The sequence below is a fragment of the Salvelinus alpinus genome, chromosome 28 (genome assembly GCF_045679555.1).
Source record: "Salvelinus alpinus chromosome 28, SLU_Salpinus.1, whole genome shotgun sequence".
NCBI lineage: Eukaryota > Metazoa > Chordata > Actinopteri > Salmoniformes > Salmonidae > Salvelinus > Salvelinus alpinus.
In genome coordinates, this window is record NC_092113.1 from 39,174,598 (window position 1) to 39,202,483 (window position 27,886).

General features: G+C 44.6%; 1 protein-coding gene and 2 non-coding genes across 4 annotated transcripts; 2 read left to right on the forward strand and 1 right to left on the reverse strand.

Annotated features, from left to right (window-relative positions):
* Positions 1-330: 330 nt before the first annotated feature.
* dclre1b (DNA cross-link repair 1B) lies at positions 331-26,937 on the reverse strand. Of its 2 annotated transcripts, none has more exons than XM_071373088.1 (6): positions 26,840-26,937; positions 24,672-24,886; positions 24,098-24,263; positions 16,885-17,067; positions 15,098-15,399; positions 331-3,153 (listed from the first exon to the last, which is right to left on the reverse strand). In XM_071373088.1, exons 2-6 carry the CDS (start codon positions 24,861-24,863, stop codon positions 1,936-1,938), a joined length of 2,061 nt encoding a protein of 686 aa, XP_071229189.1. In that variant the 5' UTR covers positions 24,864-24,886; positions 26,840-26,937; the 3' UTR covers positions 331-1,935. The 2 variants fall into 2 exon arrangements, with proteins under 2 accessions (XP_071229189.1, XP_071229190.1); XM_071373089.1 differs by lacking the exon at positions 26,840-26,937 and adding an exon at positions 25,081-26,323.
* Positions 25,683-25,754, forward strand: trnah-gug (transfer RNA histidin (anticodon GUG)). The gene has a single exon. It is a non-coding gene; the product is annotated as a tRNA-His (tRNA).
* trnah-gug (transfer RNA histidin (anticodon GUG)) lies at positions 26,345-26,416 on the forward strand. Its single transcript has one exon. It is a non-coding gene; the product is annotated as a tRNA-His (tRNA).
* Positions 26,938-27,886: the final 949 nt, after the last annotated feature.

Genomic DNA, 27,886 nt, shown 5'->3' on the forward strand with positions numbered 1-27,886 from the left:
AACATACTGTAGGTAGTAGGTATGAACTAGAATTTAGATTATCAAAAACATATTCACTTTATATTCTTTATATATTCACCCATGGAAACTCCATCTGAACCCTATTCATCTTCAATTAGCTAGAGTCAATGTTGGAGCTCTGTAACTTGAGTCCTCTATCATTCTCTATGGGAAACACCAGAACATATTAAATCTATCGGCAATCGACTGCCTCCTTCTGGCCAAATGTTGTAATTACAAGGTATTGGGAGAAGCTTCCCATCAGCCACGGAAACTACAGTATTTGACTGAGTAACTTTGTACAGCAGCCACAAACAGGAATTAAACATCAACATTTTAAACTTTATTTTACATATATTTCTCCATATATTTAAATTCCATGGTAACAATACTTTTTTTAATCAACAGTAAACTGTGAGTGTACAAAACATTAGGAACACCTGCTCTTTCCATGACAGAGACTGACCAGGTGAATCCAGGTGAAAGATATGATCCCTTATTGATGTCACTTGTTAAATCCACTTCAATCTGTGTAGATGAAGGGGAGGAGACGTGTTAAAGAAGGATTTTTAAGCCTCGAGACAATTGAGACATGGATTGGGTATGTGTGCCATTCAGAGGGTGAATGGGCAAGACAAAACATTTAAGTGTCTTTGAACTGGGTATGGTAGTAGGTACCAGGCACATCTGTTTGTGTCGAGAACTACAATGCTTCTGGGATTTTCATGCTCAACAGTTTCTGTGTGTATCAAGAATGGTCCACCACCCAAAGGACATCCAGCCAACTTGACACAAATGTTGGAAGCATTGGAGTCAACATGGGCCAGCATCCCTGTGGAACCCTTTCGACACCTTGTAGAGTCCATTCCCCGACAAATTGAGGCTGTTCTGAGGGCAAAAAGGGGGTGCAACTCAATATTAGGAAGGTGTTCCTAATGTTTTGTACACTCAGTGTATATAGTCTTGTGAGTGTGCATTGAGTCAGTACAAGATAAGGTCAGTGCAGATAGTCCGGGTAACCATTTAATTAACTATTTAGCAGTCTAATGGCTTGGGGGTAGAAGCTGTCTCAGCACCTGTTGGTATGGGAGCCGATGCACCAGTACCGTTTGCCGGACGGTACCAGAATGAACAGTCTATGGCCTTTGGTGGCTGGAATCTTTGGCAGTGTTTCAGGCCTTCCTCTGTCTGACATATAGGTCCTGGATGGCAGAGAGCTTGACAACAGTCGGGGGGAAAGTGTTCCTAATGTTTGGGTATACTCAGTGTATATTATATATATATATATATATATATATAATATATATATATATAATCAATAGTGAACTGTGAGAAGCGTTAAAAGGCATAGAACACATGGGCTACAGGATGTAGTCTTTCACCAATGAGTCACATTTAAAACATGGTTCAGACACTGTGGGAAATGACATGAATCCATGCAACATACAACCTAGCCATAACAGAGTAGGTGAGAGCTGAGTAAATACTGCACCTGTATAAACACCAATCATGTCAGAAATTAAATGACACAGTGAAATATGCACTTAAAGTCAAATATAACGGGCCAGTTTCCCAGACACAGATTAAGCCCAGTCCTGAACCCAAAAACAAATTTAAATGGAAAATCTCCATCCGACAAAGCAAAAAAAAACACACAAAAAAACAACAACAGTACAAGTCTTTTTAAGGAATGTGGAGGAAAGAACGTTGACACGTTAGTATTCACATTGTCCTCTGTCTCTGTCTGGCGTTAGCAGCTAAGGTCCCTCTCCACAGCAGAGTGGAACTGAAGACTTCTATTCCCTCACTGGAAGGCTCCCCCTAGGTACAGATCTAGGATCAGCTTCACCTCTCCCAATCATACCCTTAGCCATTAGTGGGGGGAAAATTGAAAAACTGACCTGAGATCAGTGTCTAGGCTCGGGCAACTTCACCCTACTCCAAGTCTGAAGGAGAGAGGCTGAACTTTCCCAAAAAGCTCCGGTCAACAAGCGTGTTCCTATAGCAACCAGAGACAGACACGTCCTCCTCAGAGAAAGGGAGGGACAGCAGAAGAGACATCTCACAGTCTTCTGTAGGTTCAGGTTGTGTATGCGTTTCAGTGGGGTCACTAGTGTTCCCACAGGTACTGTCACTGGAACAGGGGCTCAGGCTTAGAAGAGGTAATGGAAGACGTTCTATCTCCTGGTCTGGATGTTCATTGTGGGAACTGCTTATGTTAACTGGTACTGCGTTTAAGTTACAGTTTAAGGCGGCCATATTGTCATTGTCACGAGGCAAATACTGAGGATGGGTCTCCTCTCTCACAGCTCTGGGCCTCAGTGAAATGGCAGTGTTTCTCAGGACCTCCATGAGTGTGAAGTTACTCTGGGTGAATTGACTGAAAGGGACACTCTCCTCCAAATCCAGGTTCTCTGAGACCCTGTGGACCAGATTCAGGCTCCATGGGGCTCTGTCTCTGGTCAGGCTGGGGTCTCTGGTCAGGCTGGGGCTGGGGTCTCTGGTCAGGCTGGGGTCTCTGGTCAGGCTGGGGCTGGGGTCTCTGGTCAGGCTGGGGTCTCTGGTCAGGCTGGGGCTGGGGTCTCTGGTCAGGCTGGGGTCTCTGGTCAGGCTGGGGTCTCTGGTCAGGCTGGGGCTGGGGTCTCTGGTCAGGCTGGGGCTGGGGTCTCTGGTCAGGCTGGGGCTGGAGCTGGGCCATGTGTCTTTGTTAGGGCTGTGGTCTTTACTCAGATCCATCAGTATACAGTCTGAATCTTCTCCATCTTTATCTGCATCCAACTCTGTGTCCATCTCTTCCTCCTGATGAGGATGCTCCATGGACCCTGTCTCCCAGGCTTCGTCCACCACCGACCCAGGTCTGGAGTCTCTGGAGGGGGCCTTAGGGGGGGACTCAAACACCACCCCTCTGGGTGGAGGGGGTCGGATAGGCCTCCGCAGCAGGTTACTGTAACCCAGGAAGCTGGACTGACCAGGGTCTTGAACCGGCAACTCGTGCCGGCCCTTCATGTAGCGCCGGACTGACTCGGGAACCAGGACTTCGTGGTGTTTTCTCCTAGGCAGCAGGGCAGAGAAGGAGGGGATGCCAGAGGTAAGTCTGCCCACGATGGGGACCAGGGAGGTGGGCTGCAGGGCCGAGACAAAGTCCTCCAGTTCCTGGTAGGAAAGAGGGATGAGTTACATAAATACATTTAAATTAAATCAAGGGTGTCTGTACACTAGTTTCTCGATGGGATATCAAGACAGAACCAGTTTAATATCTTAAATGGTCTTGGAACGATCCTTGCATGCAGAGCCATACAAAGGTTAAACCACTGCAGGCTTGAGCTATTAAACCTAATATATTCCACAAGTGTACAATCCTGGTAGGTTGTTGTGATCGTATAGTGGTTGATACTCTGCATTGTGGTCGCAGAAACCCTAGTTCGAATCTGGGTCAAGGCATTGCAATGTCATAGCATAAGGGTTCTTTTTGAATGAATTAAAACTTGACTGTGTAATCCATGGATGGGCAACTTTGATGGGGGTGTGGGGGCCACAACAACACAGAACTCATCATGAGGGGCCTCCTCGTGACAGCGAAGACCGAGAAAATCTGCTTTAAAGTTTATTTACTGCAATTCTACACATTTTGCAATGTGGCGGAGAGAAGAATTAGCAATTTTATAACACATTTTATGCAATTCTACACATTTTGCCATGCAGCGGAGAGAAAAATGTTTTACAGCTAATTTACTGCAATTCTACACATTTTGCCATAGCGTGGAGGCAAATGTTTGCAGTTTTAATATGATAACAGATTATCAACTGGGCCCCACCCAGGTCGGTAATTCGACCATGCTCACTACAAGTTTATATAGCTGGCCGCTAGACGGACCTACCAATCTAAAACAAAATGGAGCTGACATGGGATAATTAAGTGACTGCTGATGCACAACCACATTTTGAAATTGCACCTTGTGAATTCTATTATTTTAACTGGTAAGTACTGGTACTGTGGCGTAGCTGGTTAACGTGCCTGTCTAGTAAACATGTCATTGTTCTGTGTACACTATGCAGTATTCTGTGCATATGACAAAAACTTTGATTTTGGTTTGATGTAAGTAAGCGTTTGTCAAGTATGCATACCTCTTACTATATTTTTTTTATGGGAAACTTATTTATTAGTTAAGAAACTAAAAAAAACTAAAAACATGAAAGTGGTACTCCAGGCTCCTTTTCACCTCATTCACGTTACATGGCACATTTCAGTAGGTCGTCCAGGTATCCTCATTGCATGGCACAAATTGTACGCCATCGCACTGTACACTGCCCTATCCCATATGTTCATTGACTACAGCTCAGCCTTCAACCCCATAGTACCCTCCAAGCTCATCATTAAGCTCGGGGCCCAGGGTCTGAACCCTTCCCTGTGCAACTGGGTCCTGGACTTTCTGACAGACCACCCCCCCAGGTGGTGAAGGTAGGCAACAACAACTCCACTACACTGATCCTCAACACAGGGGTCCCACAAGGGTGCGTGCTCAGCCCCCTCCTATACTCCCTGTTCACCCACGACTGCGTGGCCATGCACGCCTCCAACTCAATCATCAAGTTTGTAGACAACACAACAGTGGTAGGCCTGATTACCAACGACGATGAGACAGCCAACAGGGAGCAGGTGAGGGCCCAGGCAGAGAGGTGCCAGGAAAATAACCTCTCCCTCAACGTCAACAAAACAAAGGAGCTAATCGTGGACATAAAGGAAACAGCAGAAGGAGCACGCCCCTATCCACATTGACGGACCCACAGTGGAGAAGGTAAAAAGCTTCAAGGTCCTCGGCGTACACATCACTGACAATCTGAAACCTTCCACCCACACAGACAGTGTGGTGAAGAAGGCGCAGCAGTACCCTGCCCTGAACTGAGTCACTGTCACTAGCCGGCTACCACCCACTCATCCCTGCACCTTAGAGGCTGCTGCCCTATGTACATGGACCACTGGTAAATGTAATAATGTTTACATATTGCTGTACCCGTTTCATATGACTATACACTGTATTCTAGTCAATGCCATCCTAATTCAACTATTGCTGTAATGTTACATATACTATTATATCCACGTATTCTTCAGATATACTATATATTGTATCCACAAAACGTTACTGTCCATAATGATTATACATCCAATCACATAACAATCATCCTAATATTTCTTAATTCCATTATTTTACTTTTAGATGTGTGTGTGTATTGTTGTGAATTGTTAGATATTACTGCACTGTTGGAGCTAGGAACACAAGCATTTCGCTACACCCGCAATAACATCTGCTAAACATGTGTATGTGACCAATAACATGTGATTTGATTGTGCTGGTGTGATAGAACAGCAGAGTGTGCAGCGATAGTTATTTTTTTCACCACACCGCTGATCTCCTCAAAACAATAACAAATAGAGCTGGAGCAGCCAGCGGATCTCAGCTTTAAGTTTGCAGTTATAAAAAATAAATAATAATAATACTATTTTCCTCTTATTTTACCCTTGTAAATTACATTACTGTAGGTCTACTTTAAATATAGTTTTCAACAGGTAAAGTTCCAAAATAGCTGGAGGGCATCTTTAAATCAATGAGTAACCCTAGTAACCATAGTAACCATCAACTGATTGATTCTTAAAAAAAAAAACTTGTGTTGAACTCATCCTTAAAGTACATCCTTCAACATCCAGGGGGCGTACGTCAACGTCCAGGGGGCGTACGTCAACGTCCAGGGGGCGTACGTCAACGTCCAGGGGACGTACTTCAACTTCAACGTCCAGGGGGCGTACGTCAACGTCCAGGGGGCGTACGTCAACGTCCAGGGGGCGTACGTCAACGTCCAGGGGGCGTACCTCAACGTCCAGGGGGCGTACCTCAACGTCCAGGGGGCGTACCTCAACGTCCAGGGGGCGTACCTCAACGTCCAGGGGGCGTACCTCAACGTCCAGGGGGCGTACCTCAACGTCCAGGGGGCGTACCTCAACGTCCAGGGGGCGTACCTCAACGTCCAGGGGGCGTACCTCAACGTCCAGGGGACGTACCTCAACATCCAGGGGACGTACTTCAACATCCAGGGGACGTACGTCAACATCCAGGTGCCTCACGCTACGGAAGCAGGAGTAAGGCTCGTACTCTATGGGTCGTTCCAACTCAGATTAGACTACCTGGCTTTGTGGCTTAGTTAGTTAATGCGCCTGTCTAGTAAACAGGAGATACAGAGTTAAAATCTCAGCAGTACCCTTTTTAAAGAATGTCATTGTACTGTGAACACCACCTGTATCCTGTGCACATGACAAATCAACCGATTTGGTGTTGAACCATGTCACCAAGTAGAGTTCAGAGTAAATGTAAATATACTTGGTGAATTATTTAATCTTACCTTTATTTAACTAGGCAAATCAGTTAAGAACAAATTCTTCTTTTCAATGACGGCCTAGGAACAGTGGGTTAACTTAACTGCCTTGTTCAGGGGCAGAACGACAGATTTTTTACCTTGTCAACTCAGGGATTCGATCTTGCAACCTTTCGGTTACAAGTTCAACGCTCTAACCACTAGGCTACCTGCCGCCCCTACACTCTAACCACTAGGCTACCTGCCGCCCCTACACTCTAACCACTAGGCTACCTGCCGCCCCTACACTCTAACCACTAGGCTACCTGCCGCCCCTACACTCTAACCACTAGGCTACCTGCCGCCCCTACACTCTAACCACTAGGCTACCTGCCGCCCCTACACTCTAACCACTAGGCTACCTGCCGCCCCTACACTCTAACCACTAGGCTACCTGCCACCCCTACACTCTAACCACTAGGCTACCTGCCACCCCGGTAAGGTAATTCCTCTTCTGAACTATTCTCTGGTTTCTCATATCTGGTGTAGAGTTCAACACTGTATGAAAAATGACGATAACTAGTGAATACACGATTTGACCTCTGAACATCTGTTGTCATAGTTTCGGTATGACACCTTTTGGTGCTGTAATTTTGGGATGGGTTCTTAAACTCCATGGCCAGCTGGACTAGTCGGGACTCCTTCACTTAGGTTGTACAAAAATTACAGCACCTTTTTCAAAAGCTGTCATACCGAAAAATGTACAGTAATGATAATGTTATCATGTGCAGAGGTGAAATCGTGTGTACAGCAGTTACTTATTATTTTACTACAATGTTACACTCATCCCTACCTGGTAAGAGGAGTGGTCCATGTTGAACTCATCCCTACCTGATAAGAGGAGTGGTCCATGTTGAACTCATCCCTACCTGATAAGAGGAGTGGTCCATGTTGAACTCATCCCTACCTGATAAGAGGAGTGGTCCATGTTGAACTCATCCCTACCTGGTAAGAGGAGTGGTCCATGTTGAACTCATCCCTACCTGATAAGAGGAGTGGTCCATGTTGAACTCATCCCTACCTGGTAAGAGGAGTGGTCCATGTTGAACTCATCCCTACCTGGTAAGAGGAGTGGTCCATGTTGAACTCATCCCTACCTGGTAAGAGGAGTGGTCCATGTTGAACTCATCCCTACCTGGTAAGAGGAGTGGTCCATGTTGAACTCATCCCTACCTGGTAAGAGGAGTGGTCCATGTTGAACTCATCCCTACCTGGTAAGAGGAGTGGTCCATGTTGAACTCATCCCTACCTGGTAAGAGGAGTGGTCCATGTTGAACTCATCCCTACCTGGTAAGAGGAGTGGTCCATGTTGAACTCATCCCTACCTGGTAAGAGGAGTGGTCCATGTTGAACTCATCCCTACCTGGTAAGAGGAGTGGTCCATGTTGAACTCATCCCTACCTGGTAAGAGGAGTGGTCCATGTTGAACTCATCCCTACCTGGTAAGAGGAGTGGTCCATGTTGAACTCATCCCTACCTGGTAAGAGGAGTGGTCCATGTTGAACTCATCCCTACCTGGTAAGAGGAGTGGTCCCTGTTGAACTCATCCCTACCTGGTAAGAGGAGTGGTCCCTGTTGAACTCATCCCTACCTGGTAAGAGGAGTGGTCCCTGTTGAACTCATCCCTACCTGGTAAGAGGAGTGGTCCCTGTTGAACTCATCCCTACCTGGTAAGAGGAGTGGTCCCTGTTGAACTCATCCCTACCTGGTAAGAGGAGTGGTCCCTGTTGAACTCATCCCTACCTGGTAAGAGGAGTGGTCCCTGTTGAACTCATCCCTACCTGGTAAGAGGAGTGGTCCCTGTTGAACTCATCCCTACCTGGTAAGAGGAGTGGTCCCTGTTGAACTCATCCCTACCTGGTAAGAGGAGTGGTCCATGTTGAACTCATCCCTACCTGGTAAGAGGAGTGGTCCATGTTGAACTCATCCCTACCTGGTAAGAGGAGTGGTCCATGTTGAACTCATCCCTACCTGGTAAGAGGAGTGGTCCATGTTGAACTCATCCCTACCTGATAAGAGGAGTGGTCCATGTTGAACTCATCCCTACCTGGTAAGAGGAGTGGTCCATGTTGAACTCATCCCTACCTGGTAAGAGGAGTGGTCCATGTTGAACTCATCCCTACCTGGTAAGAGGAGTGGTCCATGTTGAACTCATCCCTACCTGGTAAGAGGAGTGGTCCATGTTGAACTCATCCCTACCTGGTAAGAGGAGTGGTCCATGTTGAACTCATCCCTACCTGGTAAGAGGAGTGGTCCATGTTGAACTCATCCCTACCTGGTAAGAGGAGTGGTCCATGTTGAACTCATCCCTACCTGGTAAGAGGAGTGGTCCATGTTGAACTCATCCCTACCTGGTAAGAGGAGTGGTCCATGTTGAACTCATCCCTACCTGGTAAGAGGAGTGGTCCATGTTGAACTCATCCCTACCTGGTAAGAGGAGTGGTCCATGTTGAACTCATCCCTACCTGGTAAGAGGAGTGGTCCATGTTGAACTCATCCCTACCTGGTAAGAGGAGTGGTCCATGTTGAACTCATCCCTACCTGGTAAGAGGAGTGGTCCCTGTTGAACTCATCCCTACCTGGTAAGAGGAGTGGTCCCTGTTGAACTCATCCCTACCTGGTAAGAGGAGTGGTCCCTGTTGAACTCATCCCTACCTGGTAAGAGGAGTGGTCCCTGTTGAACTCATCCCTACCTGGTAAGAGGAGTGGTCCCTGTTGAACTCATCCCTACCTGGTAAGAGGAGTGGTCCATGTTGAACTCATCCCTACCTGGTAAGAGGAGTGGTCCATGTTGAACTCATCCCTACCTGGTAAGAGGAGTGGTCCATGTTGAACTCATCCCTACCTGGTAAGAGGAGTGGTCCATGTTACACTCATCCCTACCTGGTAAGAGGAGTGGTCCATGTTGAACTCATCCCTACCTGGTAAGAGGAGTGGTCCATGTTGAACTCATCCCTACCTGATAAGAGGAGTGGTCCATGTTGAGCTCATCCCTACCTGGTAAGAGGAGTGGTCCATGTTGAACTCATCCGTACCTGGTAAGAGGAGTGGTCCATGTTGAACTCATCCCTACCTGGTAAGAGGAGTGGTCCATGTTGAACTCATCCCTACCTGGTAAGAGGAGTGGTCCATGTTGAACTCATCCCTACCTGATAAGAGGAGTGGTCCATGTTGAACTCATCCCTACCTGGTAAGAGGAGTGGTCCATGTTGAACTCATCCCTACCTGGTAAGAGGAGTGGTCCATGTTGAACTCATCCCTACCTGGTAAGAGGAGTGGTCCATGTTGAACTCATCCCTACCTGGTAAGAGGAGTGGTCCATGTTGAACTCATCCCTACCTGGTAAGAGGAGTGGTCCATGTTGAACTCATCCCTACCTGGTAAGAGGAGTGGTCCATGTTGAACTCATCCCTACCTGGTAAGAGGAGTGGTCCATGTTGAACTCATCCCTACCTGGTAAGAGGAGTGGTCCATGTTACACTCATCCCTACTGTTAACTCAAAATGACACAGCGACAAGGTTCCAGTTTAACAAGGTTTACTAAACTATATGAACACACTACAAGGTAGCCATTCCATTCCAGGCTAGGTCCATCAACTACAAGACTCCCTGCACAGGCGCACTCATGACTCAGTGATAGCCCCGTAATAACAGATATATAGGGGTACTTAAAACATGAACTTAACAATCTCCCCCTTTTCTTTAAAGACAAATAAAACATCAACAACATAATTAAATGTCCAAGTATTATTCACGGTCCCCATTACAAATGGGTTGTGTGACAGTTTTTATTTGTATTACTCAAGCTGCCACTTTCCATTACTGAGAGCCTGTAGGAGCGAGAGCCTGTAGGAGCACAAGACCAGATGCTCCTTTTTTAGTCAGACAGTCAGCAAGCTGTTCCTTTGTGGTCGACCACAGAATCCGCTGGATTCTCTGTGCTTGAATAAGTTCCTTGATGCTGCTAATCTCTAAGTCTTTTCTCTGTGACAGACTTGGTTGACTTCACAGCATCAACTAATGAGTAGTTGTCAGTGACACAAACTACAGGTAGAAAGTGCCGTTTTGTCTCACCAGTGGTAAGCTCTGAGAACAGAGTTCCAAGAAAGATCGCATTGTCAATTCCATCCGCAAGAGCAAGTGTTTCTCCAGCAAGTGTGCTTCGGACAACCCTTCTGATCCTTTTTGACTGCCAACAGATGAGAATCTTCCTCCTTCACCCATTAACACCATTAGATGTCCACCTTGTGTGCCTCCATCTGTAAGGTTCCCTAGCGAAGCATCTCTGAAGACAACTAGTTTCAAAGAGTCATCTTTTCCAACATGCTGAAACTTTAAAGTCACTTGTTGTGATTTCAGTTTATGAACAACTTTGTTTGCCTCGTGAATGGTTTGTACAGTGGCGTGTTTTGTGTTAGATGCCAAGTTGCAACCATCACATCAGGTCTACTCTGTCTAGCATCCCATAAAATGTGTCCTATCTTTGACCTCAATTGACCAGCTTCAATTCCACAGAAGGGAATTCCTTTGTAGGGCTCTTGAAGAATCCAGGTGAATGGGTTGAAGATTCTTGATATAGCTCTCCTGTTGCATCAGTATTGTTCCATCAACTGTAATAAACTCTATGCCAACATAACAAAAATGATCATGCTCCTCACGGCCAACCTAGAAAACAGCTTTGAGGTGTGGAATCACAGTTGAAGCAAAGGTCTGTGAGCCACCCCAGATAAAGTCATCAACATGACAGGCAAGTACTTTTGGGAGTTCTAGCCACTAGACGTGCTTTTGGCACTATTCCAGTTAAGGATTCTTTAAGGGTACACACCCACCTTGTTGAGACACATTTTGGACCAATGTCTTTGACTTCCTCAAACACTCCATTTTTCCTCCAATTACTGAGCTCATCTAGCTTAGCTGAGTCAAATGACACGTCCTTTGTTTCAAGTACATCATCATTTTGAATGTCATTCTGTTTTTCTCGATTTTCCATTGGTTCAATTCTGATATTATCTACAAGTGACAGGTCAGCTGACCCTGTTGTACCAGAAAGTGCAGCTGGTTCAGAGTACTGCAAGTTGTACCAGTTCTGGTGTTTTCCTTTGGCTTTTCTTGCTCGTCCAATGACGGTTGCTGTATGTGGAATACCACTTTCTCTGTCCATGTATTTAACAGTTTGTTCAGTTTTCAGATTGGAACAACCATGTTCTTTTAACACATGTGGCTGTTGTTGAATGTTTTCCTCATTTGAACGCTCAACAGTATTACCTGTGGCATGGTTGAAGGTCTCTGCTCCATTTCCTGTTTCAGTGTCCATATCATTGGATGCGACATCTGGTAGGTTTGTGTCTGTTAATGTGTCCTTTTTGTCATTTTCATTAGGAGACTGATTCTCAGCAACAGCCCCTCTATTTTGTTGATCATTTACTTTCCGCAATCTTGAGTGATGCACCCTGACAATGATGCCTCTGTGCCTCACAAATATCACCACACCATCTTGATCAATGACTACTCCCGGTCCATCCCACTCTTGACAGTCAACTCGTTTGTCTCCAGACTCGTACTTCTCATCATCATTATTCCCTGAACTGCTGAGTAACTTCTGAAGTCTGTCAACTGTAGCATGTCCAAACTGTTTGTGAAGCTTTAACAATACTTTGTGTTTTTCTTTTGTGTTCATATTCTCTGTGACTGTCAGAATCTCCATGTGCTCCGTGTCCATCAAAATCTCATTTTTGCATGGACTCTGTGTGATGTCTTTGTCTAAAATGTTTACACAATAGTGGCCTGAGGTAGTAAGTTCAAGGGTCACTGGTTGTTTAAACATCACTGCCTTGTCATTTTTTATGTCTAGTACAGCCTCTGCCTTCTTGAGGGAAGCTTTGCTTAATAGTAAGGGGATATCTGTAGGGACCACCTCTGTTTCAATGTGACACTTAGTCTGACCAATTTTTGCTGGTATCTTAACTCTCTTGGTAGAATGGACAATTCTCCCATCTCCAAATTTGAAAGCTCTGTTACTTGGTGTGTCAATCATATTTTGTACTTCTTTCATATTTAGTTCACTGACATAGCTATCAAGCCATTTTGCACCACACACTGTCCGTGTACATGCAGTATCAATCACAGCAGATCCTAAGGATTCAACTATAACAATCTCAGTATCAGAAGCAGATTCATTTGAAAACAGTGTAATGTTACACTGCTCTATCTCTGTGTTTACATTTTCCTCTGTTAGTTTAACTTGTTCATCTTTATTTTTTTTATTTTTTTTATTTTACCGTTATTTTACCAGGTAAGTTGACTGAGAACACGTTCTCATTTGCAGCAACGACCTGGGGAATAGTTACAGGGGAGAGGAGGGGGATGAATGAGCCAATTGTAAACTGGGGATTATTAGGTGACCATGATGGTTTGAGGGCCAGTTTGGGAATTTAGCCAGGACACCGGGGTTAAGACCCCTACTCTTACGATAAGTGCCATGGGATCTTTAATGACCTCAGAGAGTCAGGACACCCGTTTAACGTCCCATCCGAAAGACGGCACCCTACACACATTTACACTACATTTATGAGGACAGTCTTTAACCTAATGGTAAGTGCTTTGACAAATAGCACATTTTGATCTCCTTCCATATTTGTCCAGTGGATTTGTACCGGGAAATGGCGCCCTCTTCTGGTTGTCTTGAGAACGTGACTTGTTGGCACCTTTTCTCAGCTGCCCGGTGTAATATGCTGCGTCACTCACTTGCGTTCCATCTGCTATTGGCGTGACAGACGTCTTTTCACCCAAAATTATTTTTAGTGCCGACTTCATTGATGCAAAAGTCAGCACAGTACAAGCAATCAAAGCCAACTGTTTCTCCCTACCATCTAGACAGGCGGTATCTAGCAACTTGAAAGCTAACACTGCATCCAGGAGAACCATGTCTCTACCATCCAGACAGGCAGTATCTAGCAACTTGAAATATAACACTGCATCCAGGAGAACCATGTCTCTACCATCCAGACAGACAGTATCTAGCAACTTGAAATATAACACTGCATCTGGGAGAACCATGTCTCTACCATCCAGACAGGCAGTATCTAGCAACTTGAAATATAACACTGCATCCAGGAGAACCATGTCTCTACCATCCAGACAGACAGTATCTAGCAACTTGAAAGCTAACACTGCATCCAGGAGAACCATGTCTCTACCATCCAGACAGGCAGTATCTAGCAACTTGAAATATAACACTGCATCCAGGAGAACCATGTCTCTACCATCCAGACAGACAGTATCTAGCAACTTGAAAGCTAACACTGCATCCAGGAGAACCATGTCTCTACCATCCAGACAGGCAGTATCTAGCAACTTGAAATATAACACTGCATCCAGGAGAACCATGTCTCTACCATCCAGACAGACAGTATCTAGCAACTTGAAAGCTAACACTGCATCCAGGAGAACCATGTCTCTACCATCCAGACAGGCAGTATCTAGCAACTTGAAATATAACACTGCATCTGGGAGAACCATGTCTCTACCATCCAGACAGACAGTATCTAGCAACTTGAAATATAACACTGCATCTGGGAGAACCATGTCTCTACCATCCAGACAGGCGGTATCTAGCAACTTGAAAGCTAACACTGCATCCAGGAGAACCATGTCTCTACCATCCAGACAGGCAGTATCTAGCAACTTGAAATATAACACTGCATCTGGGAGAACCATGTCTCTACCATCCAGACAGACAGTATCTAGCAACTTGAAATATAACACTGCATCTGGGAGAACCATGTCTCTACCATCCATACAGGCGGTATCTAGCAACTTGAAAGCTAACACTGCATCCAGGAGAACCATGTCTCTACCATCCAGACAGACAGTATCTAGCAACTTGAAATATAACACTGCATCTGGGAGAACCATGTCTCTACCATCCAGACAGACAGTATCTAGCAACTTGAACGCTAACACTGCATCCAGGAGAACCATGTCTCTACCATCCAGACAGACAGTATCTAGCAACTTGAACACTAACACTGCATCTGGGAGAACCATGTCTCTACCATCCAGACAGACAGTATCTAGCAACTTGAACGCTACCACTGCATCCAGGAGAACCCATGTCGTATTTGCGCATTCTATTGTACCTCTGTTCGAAATCAATTATGTAGTCCGTCATTGCAACCGAAATATCTCTCGTAACACTGTCAAAGTTTGAATATGCCTCGTAGGCACAGTCTTTCTCTTCTTTAAGAAACACAGAATCCAGTGCTCTGATCAAATTCACCATACCGTCATCCTTGTTCAAATCCTCAACGGATATTTCCAGTGCTGTATCTCTCGCTCTTCCCTCCAGCGATAATACCACCGCAAGTGCTTTTTCACGTCCAGATTAGTAACGCGTGTCCAGATTCCAAGTTCATTTTCCCAACTTTCGTACGACCTCTTCTCGTCGAAACGAGGTGGCACATTGTAGTTATTAGCCATCCTCTGCTACCAATGTTAACTCGAAATGACACAACGACAAGCTTCCAGTTTAACAAAGTTAACTATACTATATGAACACACTACAAGGTAGCCATTCCACTCCAGGCTAGGTCCATCAACAACAAGACTCCCTGCGCAGGCGCACTCTTGACTGAGTGATAGCCCCGTAATAACAGAAATATAGGGATACTTAAAACATGAACTTAACACCTACCTGGTAAGAGGAGTGGTCAGAGTAAGGCACCACGTGGATGTTAGGGTGGAAGGAGACCAGGGGTCTGCTGGTGGGCAGGATGGCCAGGGTGGGGTGTTCCCTGTTCCAACGGAGGAGGTTGGTGGAGCGGATCTCTGACTGGTCCACGGCCCTGATCCGACCCGCTCCTGGTTCAGTGGTGAAGACATCTGGTAGCTCCAGGGCTCTGAGAGTCTTTAGCCTCTCGATGGACACTTCAATCCAGGTCTTAAACTCCATGGCCAGCTGTACCAGTAGAGACTCCTTACCCAGAGTGTAGAGGCCTGCAGACAACACAGACATAGACATACAATTACAACATGATCTACTGCATCTCTATACCACCAGGAGTGGGGTCAGTTCAGATAAACCTGGGGTATGGGGGGTCAGCTCAGATAAACCTGGGATATGGGGGGTCAGTTCAGATAAACCTGGAGTATGGGGGGTCAGTTCAGATAAACCTAGAGTATGGGGGGTCAGTTCAGATAAACCTGGGATATGGGGGGTCAGTTCAGATAAACCTAGAGTATGGGGGGTCAGTTCAGATAAACAGGATATGGGGGGGTCAGTTCAGATAAACCTAGGGTATGGGGGGGTCAGTTCAGATAAACCTAGAGTATGGGGGGTCAGCTCAGATAAACAGGATATGGGGGGTCAGTTCAGATAAACCTAGGATATGGGGGGTCAGCTCAGATAAACAGGATATGGGGGGGTCAGTTCAGATAAACCTAGGGTATGGGGGGGTCAGTTCAGATAAACCTAGAGTATGGGGGGTCAGCTCAGATAAACAGGATATGGGGGGTCAGTTCAGATAAACCTAGGATATGGGGGGTCAGCTCAGATAAACCTGGAGTATAGTGGGGTCAGTTCAGATAAACAGGATATGGGGGGTCAGTTCAGATAAACCTAGAGTATAGTGGGGTCAGTTCAGATAAACAGGATATGGGGGGTCAGTTCAGATAAACAGGATATGGGGGGTCAGTTCAGATAAACAGGATATGGGGGGTCAGTTCAGATTAACAGGATATGTCAAAGTGGGGCCTTTTTTGTAAGTTGAAGCTCATTTACTGCATTTCTAGACAATTTTTTTTTTTAAACTCTAAAATACTATTTGGGGAACAGCAAAAACAAACAAAAATTACCCCAACCATTAATTATCACTGCAATATTAGGTTTAAAGGTCTGTGGAACGTCAACCACTACTCAAACTCATTATAAATGGTCTCAATTTACTTGTGGAACGACACACACAGTGCAACGTGAAATAGACGCATAATACACATGATCAAATAACAACAAGGCCGACTTCAAATGCCGACATGCGTAGGTGGAGCGCGAGTTTCAAGTTTAGGGAATGAATCTATCATAGCATTTCTAGACTAATTCGATTCGAACGGGGGTTGCTGCGGCCACAACGCAGACTACTAACCACTACACGATCACGGCGAGCTACCAGGACTGATGGGGAAATTTAAGGAGATACTCAAGCGTGCGGTCACTGTCAGAGGGAGCTGGCTAAATGCCCGTTTCAAGTTAAAGCACAGATGAATAGTTATCTTTTTTGGATACAGTTTGATTACAGCCAGCTAACGATTTCAGAGTTTCGGCGACCACAACGCCAGCGCACTAACCACTATACGAGAAACGGAGAGCTACCAGGACTTGTAGCAAGGCAAGACAAGCAGTATCATACCTACACACACACACACACACACAACACTACACTACACAAAAACGAGTAGCTTAACAGTTAAAAGCTTCTGTCTCACCAATGACAACATTGTGCTTGGGCTGGCTACGGATGATCTCTTTGATCTGCTGAGTGGCTCGTTGTCTGGAGGGCAGGGTGCGTGTGGGGTCACAGTTAGTGTTGTCCAGGTACAGGACATCTACAGTGGTGTTGGTCCTTAGACACGGCTCACGCAGCATGGACGGAGTGTAGCGGAAATCTCCTGGAAAGACAGAGAAGGTACATACTCTTTAGAAGTAAGGTGAGAAAACAGCATATTTTATTACATTTCAGGCACTACATACACTATATATGCACACAAAAGTATGTGGACATCACTTCAAAAATGAGTGGAATTAGCTATTTCAGCCGTACCCGTTGCTGACAGGTCTATAAAAATCGAGCATTGGATTATATGTCTATGTTTGGTTGCAGCTGTCGGTTTGCCTTTTGCAGATTTCATAAATACAATCACGGGGAAAACGTACAGTTTGGAAAGCCAATGCCTACTGCCGATAATCTGTCTGTAGAACCAACAGAAACATATTTTCTCAACAAGTCTCAACTTGGAGCTAACAGCAGCACTGTTTTTCAATGTAGCTCATCTTGAGAGGAGCTTCTCAGCCATCCCTGTGAGTAGCCTAGGGCTTTATCTATAGGTGAGTCAGTGTGCCACTGGAAATGTTATTTAGTAGCTATTGCAGCCTATGATAAATATATATATATATACACACACTGCTCAAAAAAATAAAGGGAACACTTAAACAACACAATTTAACTCCAAGTCAATCACACTTCTGTGAAATCAAACTGTCCACTTAGGAAGCAACACTGATTGACAATAAATTTCACATGCTGTTGTGCAAATGGAATAGACAAAAGGTGGAAATTATAGGCAATTAGCAAAACACCCCCAATAAAGGAGTGGTTCTGCAGGTGGTAACCACAGACCACTTCTCAGTTCCTATGCTTCCTGGCTGATGTTTTGGTCACTTTTGAATGCTGGCGGTGCTTTCACTCTAGTGGTAGCATGAGACGGAGTCTACAACCCACACAAGTGGCTCAGGTAGTGCAGCTCATCCAGGATGGCACATCAATGCGAGCTGTGGCAAGAAGGTTTGCTGTGTCTGTCAGCGTAGTGTCCAGAGCATGGAGGCGCTACCAGGAGACAGGCCAGTACATCAGGAGACGTGGGGGAGGCCGTAAGAGGGCAACAACCCAGCAGCAGGACCGCTACCTCCGCCTTTGACTAGTTAGAGAGAGACTGAAGTACAGTGTAGAGTATGGCGTGTAGAATAGTCACCAGTGTAGAGTATGGCGTGTAGAATAGTCACCAGTGTAGAGTATGGCGTGTAGAATAGTCACCAGTGTAGAGTATGGCGCGTAGAATAGTCACCAGTGTAGAGTATGGCGCGTAGAATAGTCACCAGTGTAGAGTATGGCGTGTAGAATAGTCACCAGTGTAGAGTATGGTGTGTAGAATAGTCACCAGTGTAGAGTATGGTGTGTAGAGTATGGTGTGTAGAATAGTCACCAGTGTAGAGTATGGTGTGTAGAATAGTCACCAGTGTAGAGTATGGTGTGTAGAATAGTCACCAGTGTAGAGTATGGCGTGTAGAATAGTCACCAGTGTAGAGTATGGCATGTAGAATAGTCACCAGTGTAGAGTATGGTGTGTAGAATAGTCACCAGTGTAGAGTATGGTGTGTAGAATAGTCACCAGTGTAGAGTATGGTGTGTAGAATAGTCACCAGTGTAGAGTATGGTGTGTAGAGTATGGTGTGTAGAATAGTCACCAGTGTAGAGTATGGTGTGTAGAATAGTCACCAGTGTAGAGTATGGTGTGTAGAATAGTCACCAGTGTAGAGTATGGTGTGTAGAGTATGGTGTGTAGAATAGTCATCAGTGTAGAGTATGGTGTGTAGAATAGTCACCAGTGTAGAGTATGGCGTGTAGAATAGTCACCAGTGTAGAGTATGGTGTGTAGAATAGTCACCAGTGTAGAGTATGGTGTGTAGAATAGTCACCAGTGTAGAGTATGGCATGTAGAATAGTCACCAGTGTAGAGTATGGCGTGTAGAATAGTCACCGGTGTAGAGTATGGTGTGTAGAGTATGGTGTGTAGAGTATGGTGTGTAGAGTATGGTGTGTAGAGTATGGTGTGTAGAATAGTCACCAGTGTAGAGTATGGCGTGTAGAATAGTCACCAGTGTAGAGTATGGTGTGTAGAATAGTCACCAGTGTAGAGTATGGTGTGTAGAGTATGGCGTGTAGAATAGTCACCAGTGTAGAGTATGGTGTGTAGAATAGTCACCAGTGTAGAGTATGGTGTGTAGAATAGTCACCAGTGTAGAGTATGGCATGTAGAATAGTCACCAGTGTAGAGTATGGCGTGTAGAATAGTCACCGGTGTAGAGTATGGTGTGTAGAGTATGGTGTGTAGAGTATGGTGTGTAGAGTATGGTGTGTAGAATAGTCACCAGTGTAGAGTATGGCGTGTAGAATAGTCACCAGTGTAGAGTATGGTGTGTAGAATAGTCACCAGTGTAGAGTATGGTGTGTAGAGTATGGCGTGTAGAATAGTCACCAGTGTAGAGTATGGTGTGTAGAATAGTCACCAGTGTAGAGTATGGCGTGTAGAATAGTCACCAGTGTAGAGTATGGTGTGTAGAATAGTCACCAGTGTAGAGTATGGTGTGTAGAGTATGGCGTGTAGAATAGTCACCAGTGTAGAGTATGGTGTGTAGAATAGTCACCAGTGTAGAGTATGGTGTGTAGAGTATGGTGTGTAGAGTATGGTGTGTAGAATAGTCACCAGTGTAGAGTATGGTGTGTAGAGTATGGCGTGTAGAATAGTCCCCAGTGTAGAGTATGGTGTGTAGAATAGTCACCAGTGTAGAGTATGGTGTGTAGAGTATGGTGTGTAGAGTATGGTGTGTAGAATAGTCACCAGTGTAGAGTATGGCGTGTAGAATAGTCACCAGTGTAGAGTATGGTGTGTAGAGTATGGTGTGTAGAGTATGGTGTGTAGAATAGTCACCAGTGTAGAGTATGGTGTGTAGAGTATGGTGTGTAGAATAGTCACCAGTGTAGAGTATGGTGTGTAGAGTATGGTGTGTAGAATAGTCACCAGTGTAGAGTATGGTGTGTAGAATAGTCACCAGTGTAGAGTATGGTGTGTAGAGTATGGTGTGTAGAATAGTCACCAGTGTAGAGTATGGTGTGTAGAATAGTCACCAGTGTAGAGTATGGTGTGTAGAGTATGGTGTGTAGAATAGTCACCAGTGTAGAGTATGGTGTGTAGAATAGTCACCAGTGTAGAGTATGGTGTGTAGAGTATGGTGTGTAGAATAGTCACCAGTGTAGAGTATGGTGTGTAGAATAGTCACCAGTGTAGAGTATGGTGTGTAGAGTATGGTGTGTAGAATAGTCACCAGTGTAGAGTATGGCGTGTAGAATAGTCACCAGTGTAGAGTATGGTGTGTAGAATAGTCAACAGTGTAGAGTATGGCGTGTAGAATAGTCACCAGTGTAGAGTATGGCGTGTAGAATAGTCACCAGTGTAGAGTATGGCGTGTAGAATAGTCACCAGTGTAGAGTATGGTGTGTAGAGTATGGTGTGTAGAATAGTCACCAGTGTAGAGTATGGTGTGTAGAATAGTCACCAGTGTAGAGTATGGTGTGTAGAGTATGGTGTGTAGAATAGTCACCAGTGTAGAGTATGGTGTGTAGAGTATGGCGTGTAGAATAGTCACCAGTGTAGAGTATGGTGTGTAGAGTATGGTGTGTAGAATAGTCACCAGTGTAGAGTATGGTGTGTAGAATAGTCACCAGTGTAGAGTATGGTGTGTAGAGTATGGTGTGTAGAGTATGGCGTGTAGAATAGTCACCAGTGTAGAGTATGGTGTGTAGAGTATGGCGTGTAGAATAGTCACCAGTGTAGAGTATGGTGTGTAGAGTATGGTGTGTAGAATAGTCACCAGTGTAGAGTATGGTGTGTAGAATAGTCACCAGTGTAGAGTATGGTGTGTAGAGTATGGTGTGTAGAGTATGGTGTGTAGAATAGTCACCAGTGTAGAGTATGGTGTGTAGAATAGTCACCAGTGTAGAGTATGGTGTGTAGAATAGTCACCAGTGTAGAGTATGGTGTGTAGAATAGTCACCAGTGTAGAGTATGGTGTGTAGAGTATGGCGTGTAGAATAGTCACCAGTGTAGAGTATGGTGTGTAGAATAGTCACCAGTGTAGAGTATGGCGTGTAGAATAGTCACCAGTGTAGAGTATGGTGTGTAGAATAGTCACCAGTGTAGAGTATGGTGTGTAGAATAGTCACCAGTGTAGAGTATGGTGTGTAGAGTATGGCGTGTAGAATAGTCACCAGTGTAGAGTATGGTGTGTAGAATAGTCACCAGTGTAGAGTATGGTGTGTAGAGTATGGTGTGTAGAGTATGGTGTGTAGAATAGTCACCAGTGTAGAGTATGGTGTGTAGAGTATGGCGTGTAGAATAGTCACCAGTGTAGAGTATGGTGTGTAGAATAGTCACCAGTGTAGAGTATGGTGTGTAGAGTATGGTGTGTAGAGTATGGTGTGTAGAATAGTCACCAGTGTAGAGTATGGCGTGTAGAGTATGGTGTGTAGAATAGTCACCAGTGTAGAGTATGGTGTGTAGAGTATGGTGTGTAGAATAGTCACCAGTGTAGAGTATGGTGTGTAGAATAGTCACCAGTGTAGAGTATGGTGTGTAGAGTATGGTGTGTAGAATAGTCACCAGTGTAGAGTATGGTGTGTAGAATAGTCACCAGTGTAGAGTATGGTGTGTAGAGTATGGTGTGTAGAATAGTCACCAGTGTAGAGTATGGTGTGTAGAATAGTCACCAGTGTAGAGTATGGTGTGTAGAGTATGGTGTGTAGAATAGTCACCAGTGTAGAGTATGGTGTGTAGAATAGTCACCAGTGTAGAGTATGGTGTGTAGAGTATGGTGTGTAGAATAGTCACCAGTGTAGAGTATGGCGTGTAGAATAGTCACCAGTGTAGAGTATGGTGTGTAGAATAGTCAACAGTGTAGAGTATGGCGTGTAGAATAGTCACCAGTGTAGAGTATGGCGTGTAGAATAGTCACCAGTGTAGAGTATGGCGTGTAGAATAGTCACCAGTGTAGAGTATGGTGTGTAGAGTATGGTGTGTAGAATAGTCACCAGTGTAGAGTATGGTGTGTAGAATAGTCACCAGTGTAGAGTATGGTGTGTAGAGTATGGTGTGTAGAATAGTCACCAGTGTAGAGTATGGTGTGTAGAGTATGGCGTGTAGAATAGTCACCAGTGTAGAGTATGGTGTGTAGAGTATGGTGTGTAGAATAGTCACCAGTGTAGAGTATGGTGTGTAGAATAGTCACCAGTGTAGAGTATGGTGTGTAGAGTATGGTGTGTAGAGTATGGCGTGTAGAATAGTCACCAGTGTAGAGTATGGTGTGTAGAGTATGGCGTGTAGAATAGTCACCAGTGTAGAGTATGGTGTGTAGAGTATGGTGTGTAGAATAGTCACCAGTGTAGAGTATGGTGTGTAGAATAGTCACCAGTGTAGAGTATGGTGTGTAGAGTATGGTGTGTAGAGTATGGTGTGTAGAATAGTCACCAGTGTAGAGTATGGTGTGTAGAATAGTCACCAGTGTAGAGTATGGTGTGTAGAATAGTCACCAGTGTAGAGTATGGCGTGTAGAATAGTCACCAGTGTAGAGTATGGCGTGTAGAATAGTCACCAGTGTAGAGTATGGCGTGTAGAATAGTCACCAGTGTAGAGTATGGCGTGTAGAATAGTCACCAGTGTAGAGTATGGTGTGTAGAATAGTCACCAGTGTAGAGTATGGTGTGTAGAATAGTCACCAGTGTAGAGTATGGCGTGTAGAATAGTCACCAGTGTAGAGTATGGTGTGTAGAGTATGGCGTGTAGAATAGTCACCAGTGTAGAGTATGGTGTGTAGAATAGTCACCAGTGTAGAGTATGGTGTGTAGAGTATGGTGTGTAGAATAGTCACCAGTGTAGAGTATGGTGTGTAGAATAGTCACCAGTGTAGAGTATGGTGTGTAGAGTATGGTGTGTAGAGTATGGTGTGTAGAGTATGGTGTGTAGAATAGTCACCAGTGTAGAGTATGGTGTGTAGAGTATGGTGTGTAGAGTATGGTGTGTAGAATAGTCACCAGTGTAGAGTATGGTGTGTAGAATAGTCACCAGTGTAGAGTATGGTGTGTAGAGTATGGTGTGTAGAGTATGGTGTGTAGAATAGTCACCAGTGTAGAGTATGGTGTGTAGAATAGTCACCAGTGTAGAGTATGGTGTGTAGAGTATGGTGTGTAGAATAGTCACCAGTGTAGAGTATGGTGTGTAGAATAGTCACCAGTGTAGAGTATGGTGTGTAGAGTATGGTGTGTAGAATAGTCACCAGTGTAGAGTATGGTGTGTAGAATAGTCACCAGTGTAGAGTATGGCGTGTAGAATAGTCACCAGTGTAGAGTATGGTGTGTAGAATAGTCACCAGTGTAGAGTATGGTGTGTAGAATAGTCACCAGTGTAGAGTATGGCGTGTAGAATAGTCACCAGTGTAGAGTATGGCGTGTAGAATAGTCACCAGTGTAGAGTATGGCGTGTAGAATAGTCAACAGTGTAGAGTATGGCGTGTAGAATAGTCACCAGTGTAGAGTATGGTGTGTAGAATAAGGTGTGTAGAATAGTCACCAGTGTAGAGTATGGTGTGTAGAATAGTCACCAGTGTAGAGTATGGTGTGTAGAATAGTCACCAGTGTAGAGTATGGCGTGTAGAATAGTCACCAGTGTAGAGTATGGTGTGTAGAATAAGGTGTGTAGAATAGTCACCAGTGTAGAGTATGGTGTGTAGAGTAGTCACCAGTGTAGAGTATGGTGTGTAGAGTATGGTGTGTAGGGTATGGTGTGTAGAGTAGTCACCAGTGTAGAGTATGGTGTGTAGAGTAGTCACCAGTGTAGAGTATGGTGTGTAGAGTATGGTGTGTAGAGTATGGTGTGTAGAGTAGTCACCAGTGTAGAGTATGGTGTGTAGAGTAGTCACCAGTGTAGAGTATGGTGTGTAGAGTATGGTGTGTAGAGTATGGTGTGTAGAGTAGTCACCAGTGTAGAGTATGGTGTGTAGAGTATGGTGTGTAGAGTATGGTGTGTAGAGTATGGTGTGTAGAGTATGGTGTGTAGAGTATGGTGTGTAGAATAAGGTGTGTAGAGTAGTCACCAGTGTAGAGTATGGTGCCAAAGTATCCTTGGAACAGGAACATGACGGCCCCTGGACAGTGGTTAGCGTCCATGAGAGTCACGGTCAACCTCTCCTTGCCTATATCATCCAGAGGCAACGTGTTGGGTTCCCCCACCTCCAGAGGATGGATCCATCTCTCTCCCACCTGAACACAGAGAGGAAGAGAGGAGGCCTTATCACAAACTGAAGCACCTAAAAGATACTCAACAAATAAAAAGGAGATGCTACGCACAGGAGGTTGGTGGTACCTTAATTGGGGAGGACGGGCTCATGGTAATGGCTGGAGCGGAATCGGTGGAATGGGTTCAAATACACCAAATACATGGTCTCCGTCGCTCCATTCCATCGCTCCATTCCAGCTATTACTATGAGCCGTCCTCCCTTCACTAGCCTCCACTGATGCTATGGTGTATACAGTCATTCATATTTCAATAGCTAGCTCAAGAATTGGTCATGGCAAGCAAGAATAGTTGAAACAATTATCCCATATTCACATTCCTCATTGTTGCCTTGTGTTTAATGTAGAATATAATTGATACTTTGTCTGTCACACCTGTAGTTTGAGTTTGAGCAGCGTGGCAGTAACCGGTGAACAGTAGATTGGTCTGTTGGCCCAGGTCGAGGTCAGGCTCACAGTATGGTCACTGTGCATATGGGACAGGAAGAACAGGCGGACGTGCGGACACTTCCTAACCTGCCAGAAGTCCACAGCCAGTGGAGTATGAGGGATGAGTTTTCCATTCATTATCACAGCTCTGGAGTATCCTCCTGAGAAAAAGCCACGGTTAGCCATTCAAACTACTATAAAACAGCTATTTGGCATACAACAAACATTGGTATATATATATTCGCTAGTGTTGTTATGAAATATGTAAATTGTGTGTTAATTGTATGGATAAAGGCAGCATTGTTCTGCCCTCTAATTGCCCTGTCAAAAGACTTCGATAGTGTTGATCACTCACTGGTAATTCAGAGGCATTCTTCAATTGGCCCAGGCTGCATGTAAGACCACAGCCTGGTCTCAGGGATGGCTAATTGGAAATTCCTTTGGTCTCTATTGAGTTAGGTAAAACTGCTTTCAGTTGTTAATGGTTCTTCAATTGGATGTTTTGGTAGGTCAATTCAGAAAGCTGATTGAGGACCTTATTACTGATAAATATGTTTATTTATGACCATGTTTTTCTTTCTGGTTGCATTTCATTTGTATTTTGACGTGTGTATTTCTGTAATTTAGGGCTCATCTGTAAAATAGATATTGGTCTCAGTATGACTTCATGATAAAATAGAGATTAAATAAACAAATAAAATGTAAATAAATATTTTGCTAGTACTAGCTAACGTTAGCTATGAAAATAAACTATACTGTTTGCATAGTAGCAGATTATATATATTTCAAACCTAAATCAATTACGTTGAGTGAAATATTACAACGGCTTGGACAACTAATAATGTGAATACTTGCATGCACAGCCAAAGCAAATGAAATGACTGTGCTTGTCCACGTCACTGCAGGCTTCAGTTAAAAATCTAATTCTTCCTTCCGAGCGCATAGCCCTGGTAGCTCGCCGTGATCGTATAGTGGTTAGTACTCTGCGTTGTGGCCGCAGCAACCCCGGTTCGAATCCGGGTCACGGCATTGCGATACACAATGTCACGGCAAATGGGCTCTTTTCCCCCCCCTAGATAACTATAGTCTGGCTAAAACAAAAATGCTTGTTTAGCTAAACTTAGTCACTGTCACTAAGCCGGTTACTTATCCCTGCACCGTAGTGGCTGCAGGCCTTTGTACACTGGTCAATGTAATAATGTTTACATATTGTTGTACCCGTTTCATATGAATATACACTGTATTCTAGTCAAGGCCATCCTATTCAAATATTGCTGTAACATTACATATACTATTATATCCACGTATTCTTCAGATATACTATATAATGTATCCACAAAACGTTACTGTCCATAATGCCTATACATCCCATCCCATCTCATCTCATACATACTGCGGACTCCGAAACGGTTCATCCTAATCTTTCAAAATTCCATTGATTGAATTAAACTGGCTAATTAACAAACAAGCAAATTACACCGGTTCCTAAACATCCGTGAACGAGTATTTGAAGAACAAAAGAGAAACCGCTTAGCTAGCGTGTACACGTCACTACGTAGCAGTATGTGCACGTTTGAGTAGCCCAAAGTCCCCTCCTCTAAACACGGCCCTGGTAGCTCGCCGTGATCGTATAGTGGTTAGTACTCTGCGTTGTGGCCGCAGCAACCCCGGTTCGAATCCGGGTCACGGCATTGCGAATTCACAATGTCACGGCATAAGGGCTCATTTTTGGTTAGATAAACTAAGAGCTAACTCATTTTGACATTCAGCCCTTTTGAGCTTGACTAACCAGCGAACGTTACACATAAGTGTTGCACAAAGAACGACACAAACACTGTATCACTTCAGCTACGTACGTTAGCTAGTTAGTTAGTTAGTTGACAAGACATGGACAAGTCAAGAGGAACAGCCAAAGGAACCGAATACGTTAGTTAGTCAACAGCTACCTGTGCATTTAATTAACTACCAAAGTGTCGAATGGGCTACCGGTAGCTACAATAGCTAAATCAAGACAACTAACGTTAGCTATAGCAAGCTACTGAACGCTGCATTCTGCTATGTGTGTTGTATTTCCATTATATTTAGCAACACGGAGTGTAAACACTTGGACTCACAGGACTGCTAGTTCCAATTCCAAAGATTCTGCCACATTGTTGTGAATGTGTTCCTGACTGTCCCACGCAACGTGACACACGCCGTGCCACCTTTAGAAAAAAAAAAAGAGCGGTAAGCTTCTTCTTCTTTTTTTGGTATCAAGGCGTTTGTACATTTGGTTTGTGCATGTCGCCACCTACTGTGCGTTTGCTTGTATTCAATCACGTTACATTTTGTGATACAAAAATGAAAAGGGAAAGGGGGATACCTAGTCGTACAACTGAGTGCCTTCAACTGAAATGTGTCTTCCGCATTTAACCCAACCCCTCTGAATCAGAGAGGTCGGGGGGGGTGGGGGGCTGCCTTAATCGATATCCACGTCTTTGGTGCCAGGGGAACAGTGGGTTAACTGCCTTGCTCTGGGGCAGAACGGCAGATCTTTACCTTGTCAGCTCTGGGATTCGATCCAGCAACCTTTCGGTTACTGGCCCAACGCTCTAACCACGAAGTGGAGAAAGGAAAAAATTGCACCACCAACTAACATCTATATACCACTATTACAGACCACCATCTATATACCACTATTACACACCACCAACCACCATCTATATACCACTATTACACACCACCATCTATATACCACTATTACACACCACCATCTATATACCACTATTACACACCACCATCTATATACCACTATTACACACCACCAACTAACATCTAAACTCAGCAAAAAAAGAAACGTCCTCTCACTGCCAACTGCGTTTATTTTCAGCAAACTTAACATGTGTAAATATTTGTGTGAACATAACAAGATTCAACAACTGAGACATAAACTGAACAAGTTCCACAGACATGTGAGAAACAGAAATGTAATAATGTGTCCCTGAACAAAGGGGGGGTCAAAATCAAAAGTAACTGTCAGTATCTGGTGTGGCCACCAGCTGCATTAAGTACTGCAGTGCATCTCCTCATCATGGACTGCACCAGATTTGCCAGTTCTTGCTGTAATATGTTACCCCACTCTTCCACCAAGGCACCTACAAGTTCCTGGACATTTCTGGGGG

Coding starts and splice junctions, on each gene's coding strand:
- dclre1b (XM_071373088.1), bottom strand. CDS start 24,863: ATGAATGGAAAACTCATCCCTCATACTCCACTGGCTGTGGACTTCTGG. Junction 24,264..24,671: donor TGCTCAAACTCAAACTACAG/GTGTGACAGACA, acceptor CTCTGTGTTCAG/GTGGGAGAGAGATGGATCCA. Junction 15,400..16,884: donor CAAGCACAATGTTGTCATTG/GTGAGACAGAAG, acceptor TGTTGTCTGCAG/GCCTCTACACTCTGGGTAAG.